Here is an 18,973-nt window from a genome sequence, read left to right as displayed (position 1 = left end):
TAGATATGAGGTTTATGATGTGGCATAATAAATTTTGTGAAAGGTAAAGAAAAATGTATTTATAATTTAGCCAATATGTTTTTTTTTTTAACTATAGACTTCATCTAGCCTTCCGTATATACTATTTGAAATTTCACTGTCCCCAGTGGGGACTTCTTTCTGAAAAACTCCAACCACATTTACCTTGTAGAAGTCAAACCTGGACATCCATTTTTTTTAATCAATACACTTAAATAAATTTGAAATTTCTCAAGAGTACAGATTATTCCTCTAGAGCCAAATGATCCATAGCATTGTGTGGAATCATATTAGCTGAAGGGCTGTAAAAGAAATAATATTAACTAATTACCTTCTGACCCCAAATAACATCTGTATACTTGTCGCTTCTTCATGTAGTCATGAATGTATTGTTGAGTCAACAAAAAGAGAAATCTTATAATTTTGTGGGCATATTTTTTAACAAATTATGAATTATCATGGAAAAGGTTCTCATTTTCACCGAACTCACAGAAGTGTCAAAAGAGTCAAGATTAAGCCTATTACATTGAGAAATGTCTTTGTTCCTTTATTAATTATTTGTTGGTACTGGAAATTGAACTCTGGGGTGCTTTACCCCTGAGCTACATTTTTAAATTTTATTTTTTATTTTTGAATTTCAGTTACACATAATATTAATGTTTATTTTGACATGAAATCATACCACTTTTAAACGGGGATTATTCTATCTGAGTGGCGTGATTAAAATAAATACAAATATTATTTAGCCATAACCACATCCAAAGTAATGAAAATTTCCTCAACTGTTTTTATGACTTTTATGCTTCTAGCTATTACACAAAGAACTTTGATGCTTTTTTAATTTTACTTTTGTACATGATGTGAGGTACGTATCCAAATACATTTTTCCTTCTTGTGGATATCTAGTCATCTCAGGGGCATTTTTGCTTCAGCTTTTACTCTTGAAAAATATAAGCAGTGTGTCTGCGTGTGTGTGTGTGTGTGTGTGTGTGTGTGTGTGTGTGTGTGTGTGTGTAATTCCTCTGAACACCAGTAACAAATTGCTGCCCATGCAGGTCAGGCAAATTGCTGCCCACGCAGTTACAAATTGCCACTCCCAACCTGCAAAGTCAGCTGAAGTTAAGGGCACTCATGTGAATTTCCAGGGACACCAAATAAAACACAAACACACTTTACCTTCACACAAGCTTCAGGACGGCTTCTCCACTCTTGACCTCAGGATCCCCAAAAAAGAGGGCAAGAGAAAGTCACGAGAGGCTGGTGAGAAAGTGACCACATTCAGAAGAGAGCTTTCATTGAAAGACTCTTGTTCTTAGAAAGTTCTATTCAAAAAAGGCCAGAGAATCAGGGTTACAAGGACCATGAGGGTAAGTCAATCCTCATAAATAATGCCTACATCTGAAGACCCCCCTCTATATCTGAGCTGGGACAATGCCCAAGTCACCACAAATGTAGTGACTGGTCAGAGCCTCCTGCTTCAGGACTGGAAGGCATGGGTCACTCAGAAGAGCTTACCACATATCTGTTCTTCTTTTTTTGAAAAAGCAGTTGATGGGTCATTATATTGAGTCCTTGAATTCTTCTTCTTGGGGCACAACATCCTACAATTACAACACAAGAGAGAATAAGTAGCAATGAGAATAATACAAGGATATACCATGGAGAGTGTTTAAGAATGTTTCCGGGGTTAAAGCTGTTTTACTCTAAGTATTTGATCAGCTAAAAAAGTAAAATATTAAAAATCAATCTTACATTTTTGTATCTTGAATCTAATGATGCAGCTCCAAAAGATCCAAGCATTCTTCTGCCAAATATGCAACAAATGGTTTTGAAGCTTCTTCCAATACCACTAATAAGCATTGCATTTGGCACCAGTAATACACACATACTTATAGCCAGCATGACATTTAAGTCTTTCCTTGAATTTCAAAGTGGAAAGTGCATTATCTATATTCATGACAGCAGTCTCTAAGGCATTTAGCTTGGTCTCAATCCTTTCATCAACATTTATTTGATTGTGAAGAGCCTTGGAAGTATTCTGAGCCAAATAATTAAGAAAATGTGCATGTTGAATATTTGAGATATGGCCACCAAAGCTGTCATCATGGAAGCAATAAAAGAAACCAAGGGAACAACTCTCACTATTATGAGTCCAATAGCACACTTAGGTCTTGCTAGCTGGGCGTGTATTTGTTGTAAGACTTGAAAAGCAGCATCAGCCTACCATGGCTCTGAAATATTTCCTGGTAATAAAGGAGGGCTTATGGAGCATCATCATTCCTTTTTCTATATTATTTCTGGTGATACAATTAGTTAAATTACATTTACTATATGTTACAAGATACCTATCATCTCCCCTTTTAACTTTTACATTTCCTGTAATTAAAACATAAGGAGATTGAACACAGGCCCATAAGCTGTAGCAAGAACCTTCCTGTTACAGTTCTTGCCTACAAAGTCTGGTAAAGCTTTGTCAGTAAAATGTGAGAATTCTGAGGCAGCAATTAAGCGCCAAACATTTTTCTGAATGCCACCTTCCCTGAAGGTCAGGATGCTACTAAAAAATCTTCCAGGATTCATGGCATTACCCCTTGCATAACTGCCTTTTGTCAATTTTAGGAGACCAGTCCAAAATATACCCACCACTTCTACACACCTTATGCTGTACTTGAAAAGTACAAATAAAATTTAAAGTTTCTAGTATTAACAATAAAAATGAAAAAGAGATGGAGGGTGCCAGATCTCTAGACTCTGGAGTATAAGCAATTAAAAACAGACTTATTTGCAATTTTACCTTGAGCATAGTGGTAGGATTATGATGTCCCCCCCCCGCATTGGTATAGGGTACTATGAGAATATAAGCACAAATCACAGATTTTATATATATTTCAATACAGCCCATCAACAAAGTAAACATTACATTTAAAAGAAAAACAATTAAATCTCTATTGTTGGGGTCAAGCCCTAGCTACCAGAGATCCAGAGATCCTGAAGGATGAGTGGCTTAGGTGGAAGAAGAGGAAACAGGACTATAGTTGCAAGTTATGAGCAGCCTTGAGAAGTACCGGCTGTCCCTAGAGGGGCCTTTATTTTTATACATTTTTTACAAGTGTTTTTTCATGTAGTTAATGGATAGCTTCAAAGCTCAAAATTTCTTTGATTTACACAATTTTTAAGAGTTACAATATTTTCAGAATATATTAATTACCTAAGATATTGAGTACATTGTTTAAAATATTTTCCTGTAACCTTTGCCAATCACGAATAAGCTTTTACATTTTCACCTCAATCAATAAGTGCTAGACTACACAACTCGACTACATGCATCTTGACCTATTATTAACTTTTAACTTTAAGGACATGTATAATTATATCACTAACCTTTAAAGCATACCTATGATTATTGGTAAGCTTTCTTACTTCTAAAGTACCAATAAAACACTTAAAGTAGTTAAAGCCTATTACTTTAAAGCACTTTTCTGAAGTGCTTCTAAAATGTATGTATATTAATTTTATATTATTCTATTTTTAATTCCAAAGGTAATTTTCTTTTTCATATGACCTATTTAACGGCTTTAAGAGTTTCTTTGATACTTTTCCAAAATACAACTATTCTTATGTTTTTGTAATCTTTAACAAAAAGCAGGCTCTTCAACACAGCCCATTTACCATTAATATTAACAATGTGTTTCCCATTTTTTTCATGAATTCCTGTATAAGGCAAAGGAGGGCCTGTTAGTGAGGGGAAATGTATGTTGCACAGATTGTAGATTTAAAATGTGGGGCTTAGTGCCAATTGTCAAGTTTTTCCTCAAGAACCTTGAGATTTGTAAGATTTTCTTCATAAAGTTTTGAGGAATAACACTATTGTTTCAATCCTGAGAGATTTTAAAACACATCTCCAGGCATGTCTTAAGTGTATCTTTAGTCTCATTTTGGGAATTTACCTGCCATTTCCATCAACATGTACTTTTATTATTGATTGATGTATACGCTATTATCCATACCATGAGTATCATAAACAATACATTTAACCTTCCCCATGGTTTCAGTTTCCAAATGGTGTAGCTCTGCCACAGCATCTCCCATGCTGTGACCCTGTCAGACAGAGGGTGCAGGAACAACTTAACCACATTATCTATAAGACACCAGCTATTTTCCATATGATTTCTGTGGAACTTGTGATTGAATCTTGAGTTCCAGCCTATGGTGGGTCAATTAATTGTCCCTGGATAACAAGTCATTCTAGAACTTATTGGCTCACTCGACCCCTGAGCCAAATCGCCAGCAGTATTTTGTATTTTGTTTAAAGAAGTGCTTAGCACTTCTCCCTTGCTGAAGCTGGCATGAAACTCATGATCCTTCTGCTTTAGCCTTCCAGGACCCTGGGATTACAGGAGTGCACCATTGCACTCAGCTCTGTTCACAATTATAATGCCAGCATTCCATCTTTGCCTTATCAACTATTTTATGCTATATTTAAAATGGATGCAGTATTTCTAATTTTTCTTCCAAGAACTGGATGGCAGTTTATAAATTTTGCTTTTTCTTTGTGAGCATTTCACATGAGAAAAAACCAGACACAATAAGATTATTAGAAGTGATGTGAAGGAAGAAAAAGGTGACACTTTAAAGAGAGAGAATGTGTCCTCTCTGTAAAGAAAAGAGCATGGCTCTCTTTCTCTCCATTTTTATTAGAGATCTAAAAAAGATTCTAAAGAATCCTGCCCAGGTACACTTTTTGACTTTGGACTGACAGCAGGATAATATCAAACTCTCAAGTATCCAGTGCCATGAAAACTTTAGGTTAATTAGTCTCATGTTCATGATTTATAATTGAATTCTTAATCATAAACTCTTGCAGATTTTATGGATAGTAGGAATTATCTTTATTTTCCTGAGTTCCAGAATCTGGTCTTTAACAAGATCATGAAAGTCTCCCCTTTAGTGTAACTTGTGTTCCTCTTACAAACATTATTTTGAAACTGCATTTCCCCTGCAGGTAATAGTTTGTTAAAGAATTTAACACATCCTGTCCAGTTAATCCAGAAAGGGTGCAAGTAAATTGCTTCTTGGAACTTAAAGCATAGGGTCAATGTGTTGAGCCTATTTATTTATTGTTTTGTGTGTTGAAACCAGAGCTAGTCGACCACTGAGCTACATTACCAGCTCCTTTTTTATATTTTATTTACAGACAAGATCTCATTGATTTGCTTAGTGCCTGGCTGATACATTGCTGAAACTGGCTCTAAATTCCTAATTCTCCTGTCTCACCCTCCCAAGCTGCTGGGAATACAGGCATGTGGCACTATGCCCAACCTACCATTTACCTTAAAAGTACTTCAGTTCTTTTACCAGGTTCTGTGAAAATTACCACAATGAAAATATAAATGTAGTCTTTTCTATGATCTAATGACTCCAATTTTTTTAGATACATACCCAGAATTACTACTACTGAATTATATGACATTTTTATTTTAACTTATTGAAGAACCTTAATACCATTTTCAAAAATAGCTTTATTCAATTTATATTCTCACCAGCATTTTTACAAGTGAATCTTTATATTCATGCTCACATGCTCTGGAGTACCTACTTTCAAATTTTTATTTTTTACTTCTAAATATTTTACTTATTTATCTACTAGTCATAGATAGACAAATCACTTTTGTTTTATTTGTTTTTTATGTGGTTCTGATGCTTGAACACAGTGCCTCCCATGTGCTAGTGAAGCACTCTATAAGTGAGCCAGAACCCCAGCCCCTATCTTTCAGATTTTTATCATAGGCATTCTGACAAGACTGCATAGGGTGAAGGAAAGTTTTCATTTGACTGATGCATTAAATTTCTGAGGCAAGTGTGTTATATTCCAGGCTGTCAAGTAGCTAGAAGAAGAGTGTACTGTATTTTCTGTGGTGAAACAGGAATCTGTGGTTTCTAGCACATTTTTAACACTACTGCTGCAAATTTTAGTTTTTGGAAGTAGTTACAAACAATGCAAATCCAACTATTTGTAATGTATGAATATTTGCACATGCTCTGTCTCTGTTGCTTATAGAAATTGCACGTTTAGGATATACCCCCTGGAACAGAAGTCACTAATTTTAGATGCTCAGTACATGGAGACACTACATCTGAAAACAACTGAAAGGCCTGGAATTATTACTGGGGTGAACAAGGGTAGGTAAGGGCTCAGAAAGTGCTCAAATATTATTGAGTCTATAGGTAGCTTGTTTAATTTTCCCCTTTGATACCTATAATTGAGTTGAGAGAGAAGCAATTCTTCCAGCAACAGAAGTTAGCAAAACCACTGGAACTTAAGCCTAGTGTAGGAAAGGGGCACCCTTTCTCTAGAAACTTCCAAATGACTGGGAGCAAAAAGTAACAATTAGCATTTTGAAGATCATTCTCAGAAAACACCATAAAGAGTAGGAGAAATATCTGAGGGGTTCAAAATTCAGAATTCATTTTATATTTTGTTGATCATTTTATTATGGAGTCACTAGAGTTCCTTTTATACTCTGAATACTATGAAATAATAAAATAAGTAATGTAAAATATTCTCTCCTGCTCAGCAACTTGTTTTAAAAAATATTTTCACATGTATGACTCCTCAGCAGCCACATGAATGTTTATAGCAGCTCAACTTGCAATAGCTAGAGTATGGACCAACCTAGGTGGTTCTCGAAAGATGAATGGATAAAGAAAATGTGGTATATATAATCAATGGAATATTAGTCAGTTTGAAAGTAGGCTAAAATTGTGGCACTTTCTAGTACATGGTTGGAGTTGGAGAATATCATGTTTAATGAAATAAGACAGCCTCGCAAAACCAAAGATGTTTTCTCTATTATGCTGATTCTAATTAAGGAGGGAGGGGGCACTGGCCCAGAATAGCTTTACCTTACATTAACTTGAGGGAAGTGATGGGAGGGAAAGAAGAGGGATGTGGAATAGGATAGATAGAAGTAGATTGAAACGGACATCATTACTGTATGTGTATAATTGACTACATGACTAAAATGATTCTGCAACATGTACACTCAGAAAAATGAGAAATGATACCCCATGCAAGTATGATATACCAAAATGTGTGTATATATGTATATATGCATTCTACTGTCATGGGGATGAAAGAGAGTCTGGGGATGTGGCTTAGTGGTTAAGAACCCCTTGTATATAATGAGTGAGGGAGAAAACAGGGAAGACATATTAGAAGGCAGGATGGATCCACACAATTCCAACGAACTCCCCATAATCCCTGCCCTAAAAAACAAGTACTTAGGGTCTGTGTGATATTGGTACATCTGTGAAAATTTGAAAAAAAAAATATTTCTTCTTATGATCTGGAAACATAAAAATGGACTTGCAAATTTTTACCAGGCCTGGTAGAATGGGTTGGAAACAGTACCTGGTAGAATGGGTTGGAAACAGTAGTCACATTCTATAGAATTCCAACGTCATTACTTTAATTTAACCACTTCAGCTGAGTTCCCAGCAAATGTGACTGCCATTGGGGTAAAGGTTCAGAGACCACATTGCTCTAGTTTTAGATGAGTGTGAGGTCAGGCTGGGCAACAGAGTCCACCACGATCTCAAGAAAGAAAAAAAGAGGGGGAGCCTTGTTTAGGGTGTAGCTCAGTGGTAAAGCAGCCTTGGGTTCAATCCCCTGTGGAGACCAGGACAGTGATTGGGAGACAAGTGTCTGACATGGAGGTCTCTAATTACGTAATGGCAGTGACATGCTTGGTGAATGGAAAAGTTTCTATGCAAAACTATAGGATGCCTGGTTGCTATGGCAATTTTCTCCATGGGGGAGACTCTGTTGTGGGAGACTTTTCAGCTTTGACCTTATTCTCAGGCACAAAGTTCCTTGCTAAGTCAACCACAATGTTTCACCAGTTTCGCTGCTTTAAAAGATGCTTTAAAGTAACTTTAAAGAATTGAATTTCTTGACAGTTGCACAGAGCTCTTAACATTTCACAATCCAACTATAGAATGTAACGGAGGAAATAGCTGCATACTGTTGCTAACTGTTTAACTTTCATAAATACAAAGAATAATGCTTGCATAGTCTTTAATATAATCAACGAAAGATATACAATAAAGATTGCTAGTGTAATTCTTTTTTTCTTTTTTTTAAAGAGATAATTTTTAATATTTGTTCATTTATATTTTTAGTTTTTGGTGGACACAACATCTTGTATTTTATTTATATGTGGTGCTGAGGATAAAACCTAGTGCCCCACACATGCCAGGTGAACGGGCTACCACTTGAGCCACATCTCCAGCCCCCCTGGCATAATTCTTGAAACCTGCTGCTCCATCATAAAGCAGTGCTCTACCCGATCCCAGATGTTGTATCTTCTTTATTTCTTCCAATGTCCCATCAAACCTGGCCAGACCTGCTAGTTTGGCCAAACTTGCCGCAGCATCACAAGTAACAAAAACAAATAAATAAACACCATCAATCTCTAATTAAATCACTTCATATATTTTTGGTATGCTAAAACAAGGTATATGGAAACTAAAAATTCGTATAAAATCTGATGTGCTTCTCAGAATATTTAATAGTCTAACATTTTCTAATTCATTAAATATGGAAAAATTAGAGTTCTAACTGGGCATCCTGAAATGTTTAAACACAGTCACTGATAATCACAGAGGAAAAAATAAAATACCAACTACAGAAACACAGATATTCTCTATCTCAACATTTGCCTTGGGTAGATTACTGCTACTTTGATGATCTGGTCCCGTCTGTAAGTATCCATACCCAGTACCAAATATAATGAAAATTACTGATCCTATTTAATCACAACTGGTATGTATTTTGGCCTCAGAAATGGCTAATATTTTCTGTTTTCTCTATTTCAATAGCATTCTAATGCAGATTGTCATTATCACTAACAGGACCAAATAAATTTTCAGACTACTCATTAGCTTTTAACAAATGACCTGAGCAGAGACGTTTTTGCAGGACACATCGTAAATTGCTGACATCCTCCTCCAAGGTTGCTTGACACACTCCTTGAAGAAGAGAAAATCTGACACCTTTTAGGCTGCCCTGGACCATGTGGCAATGTGTTCTTCAATTATCAGTTTTACTTGAGCTCCCCAATGACATCATCTATAAATCAGAGACCTCCATGTGGAATTCCTCCACCAAAAGGCTCTGAAAAGACAGGCACGTTTAGCACATTCAGAAACTCCTGCACAATAGAATCTTTCACAAACTCTTTATGATAAGGAAATTATGGCCTCTTGTGATGACTACCAATTACTGAGGTTCCCAGAGCAGGAAGCTGCCCTCATGGACCTTGATATATTATTTTTTTTTACAACCATACACTTGCTTTATATTGAATTGGTGAATTTTACAGAGTTCCTGACTTAGTAAACCATGCCTAAGAATCCAAAAAAGAAAACAATATAATGAACAAGCCCATCCACCCATCATACGGTTTATTAAAACTTGGTTCCTAATGCATTTTTCTTCGGGGTACTGTGAATCAAACTCAGTGGAACTCAACCACTCAGCCACCTCCCAGCCTTCTTTTTTATTTATTATTTGAGTTACTTCTTAGAGACAGGGTCTCACTGAGTTCTTTACTCTTTGTTATCCAGGGAGGCCACCTTACAAATCAGAACCCTTGGGCTAAGGTTGTGGCTCAGTGGTTGACAATGTGCCTACCATGTGGGAGGCACTGGGTTTGATTCTTAGGGAAAAAAAAAAGGTTTATATATATAAATTTTTAAGAAAAATGAAAACATGGGCTGGGGATGTGGCACAAATGTTAGCGTGCTCACCTGGCATGCATGGGGTGCTGGGTTCAATCCTCAGCACCACATAAAAATAAAATAAAGATGTTGTATACACTGAAAACTAAAAAATGAATATTAAGAAATTCATTCTCTCTTTAAAAAAAAGTGAAAAAAAAATCACAATCCTCCTGCCTCAGAATCTTGAGCCACTGGTATTTCAGGTGTATTCCACAGCACCTGGGAATTCTCAATAATTTTGAGAATTTCAGAGTCTTTCATAAAATTTCAACAATAGTGGAATCTAAGCCTGCTGCAAGTCTTTAAAACTTCTAGTACACTGTACCATTAAATAAACTTCTCCATGTTTATCGCAGTTTGTTCAACATAAGCATCACACTACAAAAGTTTGTAAGAAAATGCATACATGAAGGAAATTATGTGATTGAAGGTCCACGAGGTTACTTGTTGTTATGTTTGGCCCCCAAATTATGTCTTTGGTATGACAAAAAATATTTTAATTCTCATTTAATCATTCTACATTCTCACTATTTACTCAGCTACAACCCCAAATCCATCAGAAGGTAGCCATCCACCTGCCAGCTCACATGACAACACTACTGTCTAAAAGGGACAGGGAGGTCCTGTCAGGAGATTTTGTAGCCCTCCTAGGAGTCTGATTCCTACACTGATGTACTCACCAAGACTGAACTCCTACAAACAATGCCCACACCCCAGGGCAGTTGCATTCACTCCAGTCCCTCACACTGCCCAGGAACAAGCCTGCAACTACTGCCTTTGGCAAATGGATTTATTACAAAGAAGTCCAGACTGCGTCAAGTGCTCACACACCTCTATGCATTATTTCTTCTAATTCAAAAATGTAAAACTAAGAAATTGCCACACTGACTCATTAGCTGCAAAAAAAGTTTTTGGAAATCCTGGGAAGCCTTCAAAACTATCTTTTAAAGAAGAAGTTTTACAGGATGGCTTAGGCTATATTTATCAAAAACAGAAGGGCCACAGCACACTCTTCTGGCCTTCCTTTCCAAATGAGCACTGAGACACAGCAAAAGGCTGGAACAGAGATAGCAGTGACAATCAACCCATCTTTGGTATGTTGGCAAACTTCAATATTTGGACACAATTATGTAAGGAACTCTTACCAATGATCACACAAGATCCATGACACCTGAATAGGTTGTGGGTGAGGTTTTGCTCAGGAGGTTTTGAATCCTTAGGTCAAGTAACTGAATCCTTTAGCATGAGAAGAAACAGCCCTCTCCACAGCAAGTACTGCAATATCACCTGATTGGAGGCTGTAGCTTTATTAGTGATGTAGGGCACATGAAGCTAGACACCTAAGGAATGTTCCAGGAGCACATCGATTAGCTGCAGGATTCTGAGGGGTATCACAAAATTGTTTGGATCACTGCTTGGAATTTCATTGATCTTTATTTACATCCAGTGGGACAGAGATGGAGGTTTATATTTTTTGTAGGGGTATACATAAAGGTGTTTTTTTTTGTTGTTGTTGTTGTTGTTCTTGTTGTTTTGATTAGTTCACAGAAAGTGCTTTGTGTACCAATTGTAAGATTGGTCAGAGGTCTTCCAAGCTTTGCCACAAAAGCAGAAGTCTGTGTTATAACCCACAGTGAGATCTTTGCAAAATCTTTTCCTGACATTCTGTTGAAATAAAATTATGGTGAAGATCTCTTAAGAAGCTTTTTAAAGATTATTTGGTGAAGAAGGGAGAGCCGCTGTATTAGGACATCAGACTGGGATGCTCCTTACCAAGCCTTTGGTCATGCAGTGTGTATTAAGAAAACCATCACACAATTTTCCCAGGACTACTAAGGTACTCTAAACACAGAGAGAAATCAAGCCTGGGTTTTCTGGCATATTCCACCTAAGTAATATTCATAGGGAGAAAACCTAAGTTGGATGTAGTTTTTTAAAAAAAATCACTGGTATAAAAGGTCTCTAAGAAGAAAGAGATCAGCTGCAATTGTGGAGCACACACCTGCAGAGCTGCATCTGCTGATGTGGTTATCAGTGGGGTCCACACTCACAGCTGCAGCAAACTCACTACCTGAGATATGGAGCGATCCATGCTAGAATGCCTGCCTAGCATGCACAAGGCAGGTTTCATTCCCCAGAACTAGGAAAAGAAAAGAGAAAGCAACTCAAGTATATGGCAAAATATATTTTGAGAAAGTGCCTCTCCAAACAATATAAACAAATGATATTATCTTATAATGCTCTTTAATGTGCCTACATACAGCACAATACATGAGCCTTAGGACAAGCAAAAGTGACAACTGTAATGGCCCCAGGGTCATCAATAGATCAATAAGTAATCAAGGAAAAGGAAGAGGCCATCTGCAGGGTACATAGACACACCCCTACGGTCCCAGCTGCCAGCCTCACCTCATCTCAAAAAATAACAATTAAAAGGATTGTGGAGAAACTCAGTGCTAGAGCACTCCTGGGTGAAATCTGAACAAAGAGAGGAAAGAAGTTCAGAAGAGCCATTTCACCAATCTGTACCAAAGGCTGGAGTAGAGAGGCCTAAACTAACATACACAATATGTAATGAAACATTAGACTCAAAAGACTTAAAATACAGGAAAATGGAATCTAACAATAAGAGAGATTTAACCCAGAAAAACATGTTGCTTTCAAATCTTAATGCTGATGCAATGCTCCTCTTCAACCCAGGATGCAGTTTTGGTTAGCTCTAAATAGATAAAAAAAAAAAAAAAGAAAGAAAGAAAAAAGAAAAGAAAGTAAGAAAGAAAGAAAAAAGAAAAAAAAGAAAAAAGAAAAAAGAAATGAAGGCACACACCATTTCACACACCTACAGTGGTTATCTCAAAATAAATAAATAAAATGAAATAAAATTAAATTTTCCTCAAGTCTAAACAAGTTCAAATGGATCTGAAACAAGCAAAGTTCTCACCACATTTCTACATACAGGGCTTTTCTCCAGTGTGATTTCTTAAATGCTGTTCAAAGGAACCTGGAAAGTTGAAAGTGTTACTGCAATTTTTAAAGATAGAAAAAGGATTTTCACAGATGTGAATTCTCTTATGCCTTTGGAGAAAACTCTGAAAGCTGAATACTGCCCCACATGGCTTATCCTCAGAATTTTCTACAGTATGAGTCCTTTCATACAACTGAAGAAAACTAGAACAGCGGAACCCTTTATATTTCTTACTTGCATAGGATTTATTCTTTTTATTCCAAAACAATATTCCCAGTTCTTAAGAAAAAAATGAGAAAACTAGAAGACTTCCCACATTTCTCAAATTCACAGGGCTTCTGTGCATGAGTGTTTTTATATATAAGAAAGGAAATGAAGCTTACAGAATGTAGCAAATCCACCAAATTAAGAGGGTTTGTTTTTCAATGTGAGTGAAATGGCTTTGAAGGCCACAGGGAAAATGGAATGATTTGTGATATTTTTCACATTTAAAGAATTATTCAGTTGGATGTGGTTGTGTATACCTTTAATTCCTGAGACTTGAGAGGCTGATTCTGAAGAATCAATGTTGGAGGCTAGCCTCAGCACCTTACGAAGACCCTAAGAAACTCAGCAAGTCCCTGTCTCAAAATAAAAAGTAAAAAAGAACTGGAATGTAGCTCAGTGGTAGAGCACCACCAGGCTAAATCCCCAGTGGATCGATTGATTGATCGATCTCTCTCTATCTCACACATACACACACACAGACACACATTTTCAGCAGTGTGAGCATCTCTTGTCTTTGAGGATGACATGAAATATTGATTTACCATATTTCACATTCAAAGGATTTTTCTCCAGTAAACTTCCTACATGTATGAGTGAAACAGTAATAACAGAAGAGTTGACCAATTGTTTTCATTCATACTATTTCTATGCAGTATGTGTTCTTTCACATGTATGAAGCCAACAAGATGTGGCAAAGGCTTCTCCACGTTGTTGACATTCATTAAGCTTCTCTCCAGTATACATTCTTCCATGTCTGTGAATCTAGCAAAGGCTCTGCCACACTGCTTACATTCTTAGGGCTTCTCTCCAGTATGAGTTTGTTCATGTGAGTGAAGGTAAGAGGACTGAGTGAAGGCTTTGCCACATTTTTTGCATACATAGGGCTTCTCTCTAGTATGAGTTCTTTCATGTCTGCGAAGGTCACAAGATCTAGCAAGGCTTTGCCACACTCCTTACATACATAGGGCTTCTCTCCACTATGAGTTCTTTCATGTCTGTGAAGGACACCAGATGTAGCAAAGGCTTTGCCACACTGCTTACATTCATAGGGCTTCTCTCCAGTATGCACTCTTCCATGTATTTGAAGTTCACTGGATCTAGCAAAGGCTTTGCCACACTGCTTACATTTATAGGGCTTCTCTCCAGTATGCACTATTCCATGTATTTGAAGTTTACTAAATGTAGCAAAGGCTTTGCCACACTGCTTACAATCATAGGGCTTCTCTCCAGTATGAGTTTGTTTATGTGAGTGAAGGTGAGAGGACCAAGTGAAGGCTTTCCCACACCGCTTACATTCATAGGGCCTCTCTCCAGTATGAGTTTGTTTATGTATCTGAAGGTAATAGGGAGCATTAAAGGTTTTTCCACATTGTTCACATTCATAGGGCTTTTCTCCGGTATGCATTCTTTCATGTCTGTGAAGATTACAGGATGAAGCAAATGTTTTTCCACATTGTTGACATCCAAAGGGTTTCTTTCTAGTATGTGTTCTTCCATGAATCTGAAGGCAACTAGACCTAGCAAAGACTTTTCCACACTGCTTACATACATAGGGCTTCTCTCCAGTATGAGTTCTTTCATGTGTGCGAAGCTCACAAGATCTAGCAAAGGCTTTTCCACACTGCTTACATACATAGGGCTTTTCTCCCGTATGAGTTCTTCCATGTGTGTGAAGGTCACCAGATCTAGCAAAGGCTTTTCTACATTGTTGACATTTATAAGGCTTCTCTCCAGTGTGTGTTATTTCATGTCTCTTAAGCTCAGAGGATGTAGCAAAGGCTTTTCCACATTGTTTGCATTCATAGGGCTTCTCTCCAGTATGTGTTCTTCCATGTGCATGAAGCTGATGGGAAGTAGCAAAGGCTTTGCCACACTGCTTACATTCATAGGGCTTCTCTCCAGTATGCACTCTTCCATGTATTTGAAGTTCACTGGATCTAGCAAAGGCTTTGCCACACTGCTTACATTCATAGGGCTTCTCTCCAGTGTGAGTTCTTTCATGTATGTGAAGGTCACCAGATCTAGCAAAGGCATTGCCACACTGCTTACATTCATAGGACTTCTCTCCAGTATGTGTTTTCTGATGTATTCTAAGTATTCTGGGATAAGCAAAGTCTTTCCCATATATCTTACATTTGAAATGTACATTCCCTGTGTGTGTGATCCTGTGCTTTTGAAGACTTGTCTGTGAAATAAAGGTTTGACCATCTTGTTGACATTCATAGATTTTCTCTCCAGAATGAGTTCTTTCGTGTCTTCTAAATAAAAAGGAGAAATGAAAGGCTTTCCCACATACCTCACATTGAAAACGTTTACCTCCACTGTGTGTTATCACGTGTCTTTGAACACCTGGGAGAGAAGAGGCTTCACCACATTGTTGACATTCATAGGGTTGCCACCCAGTATGAGTTTCTTCATGTCTTTGAATGTCATTGGAACAACTGATGACTTTCCCACATACTGTACTTTCATGTGGTCTATCTCCAGTTTGTAACATTTGTGTGTGAACACTTTTGAGAGAAACCAGATATTTCCTATATTGTTTAAATTCACATGGTTTCTCTTCACATTCTTCATGCTTATAGTATTTGTGTCCAGAGTGAGATGTGATATGCCTATGAAAGAATGAAAGACATATGAAATCTTTTGCACACACAATGAAGTCACATGGATTTACTCTATTAAAACTTTTCTTTGTTTGATTAAGAATTGAAATCGATTTGAAGGTTTCCCCACACTATTCTGTGGGGAAAGTTTGAAATTTACCATAGGACTTCTTTGAAGAAGAAGTGACCAGCACATAATTGATACCTAACTCATTCACAGTTTTCTATTTATTTATAGGTCTTTACATTTCTACCAACATCACGTAAAGGCTAGATTTTCTGACTTGTTAAAGCTGCCTGAAAATAAAGAGATTGAAAGGAAACAATCCTTTGCAACACAGCTTCTCTATGGCTATTATTCACATAGTCATATTCACATATGCGATTTCATAGTCCTTTTTGCATGTCAAATACTTTGAAAAGACTGAATACCTGTTACAGATAAGTATATATTTCTGGTAAAAAATATTATAAGAATAAATACATTTCAAATTATGCATACTTCTTCGGTTGGTTTTCTTTAAAAATTATATGACAGTTCTCAGATTCCCTCACGAATTCCTCTTGTGAGTACAGTTACCTTAGGTTGCTTCCACAGTTTTCAATCTGATCTTCAGTGGTCTTGTCTACCCACTTGTTACCTAAAATGAGAGAATATAACACTCTTTATGAATATTTAGGAGCTAGAAATGCTTTGCCAAACTGTAGGTGCCATTTATACTTCAATAATTCATCAACTGATTTTCTTTTCACCTTCTACATAAATGACCAAAATAAACATGAGTTCTCCGATTTGATTAGTTTAAAACCATCATTATTACCTATAGAAGCCAGGTCTCTGAGGACTTCCAGCATCATATCTCTGTAAAGGTTCTCCTGGGAAGCATCCAGAAAAGCCCACTCCTCTTTGGTGAAGTTCACAGCCACATCCTCAAAGGTCACTGAGATCTGAAATATCCCACAAATGTATAGTGGAGGCCAGGAAAGATTGACAGCATGAGAAATCTGCACTCAACATGCATGATGTTCACATGATTCCCTGGCCTCCTGATTAATTACATGATTTGGTCCATCAAATCTTTACTGCACTCAATTTCTTACACCCATTCCAACACTAGAAATTGGCTACTCAGAAGGCAAACATCATAGTGATTTATACCCTTCCTTTGATGAGTTCACAGGAAGTAAGACAGGCTCCTAGATCACTCCTAACTTTTTTAATGGTTGCACCTCTATTACATGTCTTACAAATGTCCTGTGTGGTACAGAGTTAACATAAACACTTCTGATAGTATTTATCTTTAGAAAAGAAAGGTGATGAGTAGAAAAATGCAAGAATCATGAAACTAAGCATTTGAGAGAGATCCTGTCAACGACAGTGGCTCCCTTTACCTACAAGGTTAATATAGGTAACATGGTATTTACTGATGTCTTGTTTCCTCTGAAGGTCTATTGTTCTATACTTAAAGAAATGCCTAGAACCAGCCCCCACTCCCACCCTCTGGGCATGGGGTCACTAAGGAGATTCCTTCATAGACAACATTTAGACAACATTTCACACAGGTGGTCACAATGTGTTAACTGGAGATTGAGCTCATTCTGTGTGATTACACTAAGAACAACTAGAAGTTTGCAGGTGCTTTACTCCAGAACAAATGTAGTCAACTAGCTTACTATTAAATGACCAAAACAAACATGAGTTCTCTATTTGATTAATTTAATTTATGTATTAATAAACACGACAATTTGATAGTTTCTTGTGGTTACTGTCAAAGTAGAATGGGGTAAGTGGAATGATAGCATGTGTCTTAGAAATAACTCAATGAGGACTTGGAAGATGGCGGCGGATGGAGTGCATCACCCCCGTGTACTGCATCACTATGCAGGTGAATGACGAGTTAGAACGGCCAAATGCTATCTTGTTAGGAATTTCCAGCAAAATTTGGGTGCACCAAAACCTAGAGGAAGGATTTCCATCGCCCGAGGATCGGTTACTGGGGGCTCAATAGAGAGCGATTTGTCCACACAGAGATTCAAGCTGCTTATTCAGCGACTTGCCCCGCTGCTAGAGACTGCGGAGCTCGACGGGAAATGGCGAGCTAGCAATGCAGAGATAAGGCACTGCTGATTCTGCGGGCGCCTTCCGGCTGTGCCCTCACTGTGCTCAGTGCTGAATTCTGGGTTTGAGACAGGGGAAGGAAGCAGTCCAGTCCTCTCCTCCAAACCTGTCAGGCCACCGAGGAAGCCAGCGGCCACCATCTTGGAGAGCTGACGTCACCATCGCCAATTTTCGACTGATCGCATCTCATTCAGTGATAGAACAGGTCTGTGACATTAAAACCATTTTCTATACAGAGGGGAAATCACATAAAATCTCTCCCTGGCTTTCCGGGGGCATGATTAACAGAGAATCTGAGTAGTGGTGTGGGGGAAAAGTAAAGGCACCTGACCCCCAACTACTCCCTCCCACCAGCAGCGAAAACAAAACCTGTTTGCCAGCTCTAAGAGGAGGGGCTATCGGAGGAAATCAAAACAATAAGGTGCCGGTTCCCAAAAGCCGCACTCAACGTCCAGGAAACTGCAGGCACAGAGTGTAGTTTGAACTGCCGAGAGGTACCACACGGGGATAGACCTGGCTGAAAGGAGAAGCCAGGGGAGTAGAAACCAGGAATTAACCTAAGCTAACAGGTTTTGAGAGACACCAGTGGGGGGAGGAGGGAGAGGCCTCACACAGACTGTTTCCTATAGCCGGAGGACAAAATCTTGGCCTGGAAAGCACAGCACCACCTATTAGAAGTGAAGAAAATAGAAGCCTAACAGTGTCACTTTTTCTTTTAATTTTTTAAAAATTCTTCTTTAATTTTATTTTTTTTCTTTTCTACAATTATACAATTATTTTTTTAAATGTAATTTCTATTTTACTGCATCTTATTATTTTTTTATTATCATTTCCTTTTCTTTTCTATTCTTTTCTCTTTCTTTCCTCTCTCCCTCTATCTTTCTTGGTTTACTTCTTTATTTTTCCCCATCTTTCCTCTTAAGCATGACCACCCAAATTACGTACAACTTACTAGATGAAAATAGATGAATACTATGAAACAGTCCATAGTCTGACTAAGCCCTTAAATACCCCCAAGTACTCCTGTCTATTCTCTTATTAATATCCGCCTGCATTTGAGCAACCCCCCAAAGAAGCTAACATATATTAACCTCAATATCATCAAAGTGCCCGACCTCATCATAAAATCCTAAGTTCAAACCTCAGTTTTATACATGCCATCAAATTCTGTAGACCTCTAATGAAACTAATAAATTTACCTTAAGCACCCAACAT

At 37.6% G+C, this 18,973-nt stretch overlaps 1 protein-coding gene across 1 annotated transcript; it reads right to left on the bottom strand.

The window, feature by feature from the left end:
• Positions 1-10,276: 10,276 nt before the first annotated feature.
• Positions 10,277-16,839, bottom strand: LOC144371481 (uncharacterized). Its single transcript, XM_078033785.1, has 3 exons — positions 16,461-16,839; positions 16,220-16,280; positions 10,277-15,648 (listed from the first exon to the last, which is right to left on the bottom strand). Exons 1-3 carry the CDS (start codon positions 16,495-16,497, stop codon positions 13,755-13,757), a joined length of 1,992 nt encoding a protein of 663 aa, XP_077889911.1. The 5' UTR covers positions 16,498-16,839; the 3' UTR covers positions 10,277-13,754.
• Positions 16,840-18,973: the final 2,134 nt, after the last annotated feature.

The sequence above is a fragment of the Ictidomys tridecemlineatus genome, chromosome 16 (genome assembly GCF_052094955.1).
Source record: "Ictidomys tridecemlineatus isolate mIctTri1 chromosome 16, mIctTri1.hap1, whole genome shotgun sequence".
Classification (NCBI taxonomy): domain Eukaryota; kingdom Metazoa; phylum Chordata; class Mammalia; order Rodentia; family Sciuridae; genus Ictidomys; species Ictidomys tridecemlineatus.
This window is presented reverse-complemented; position numbering and strand designations above follow the sequence as displayed.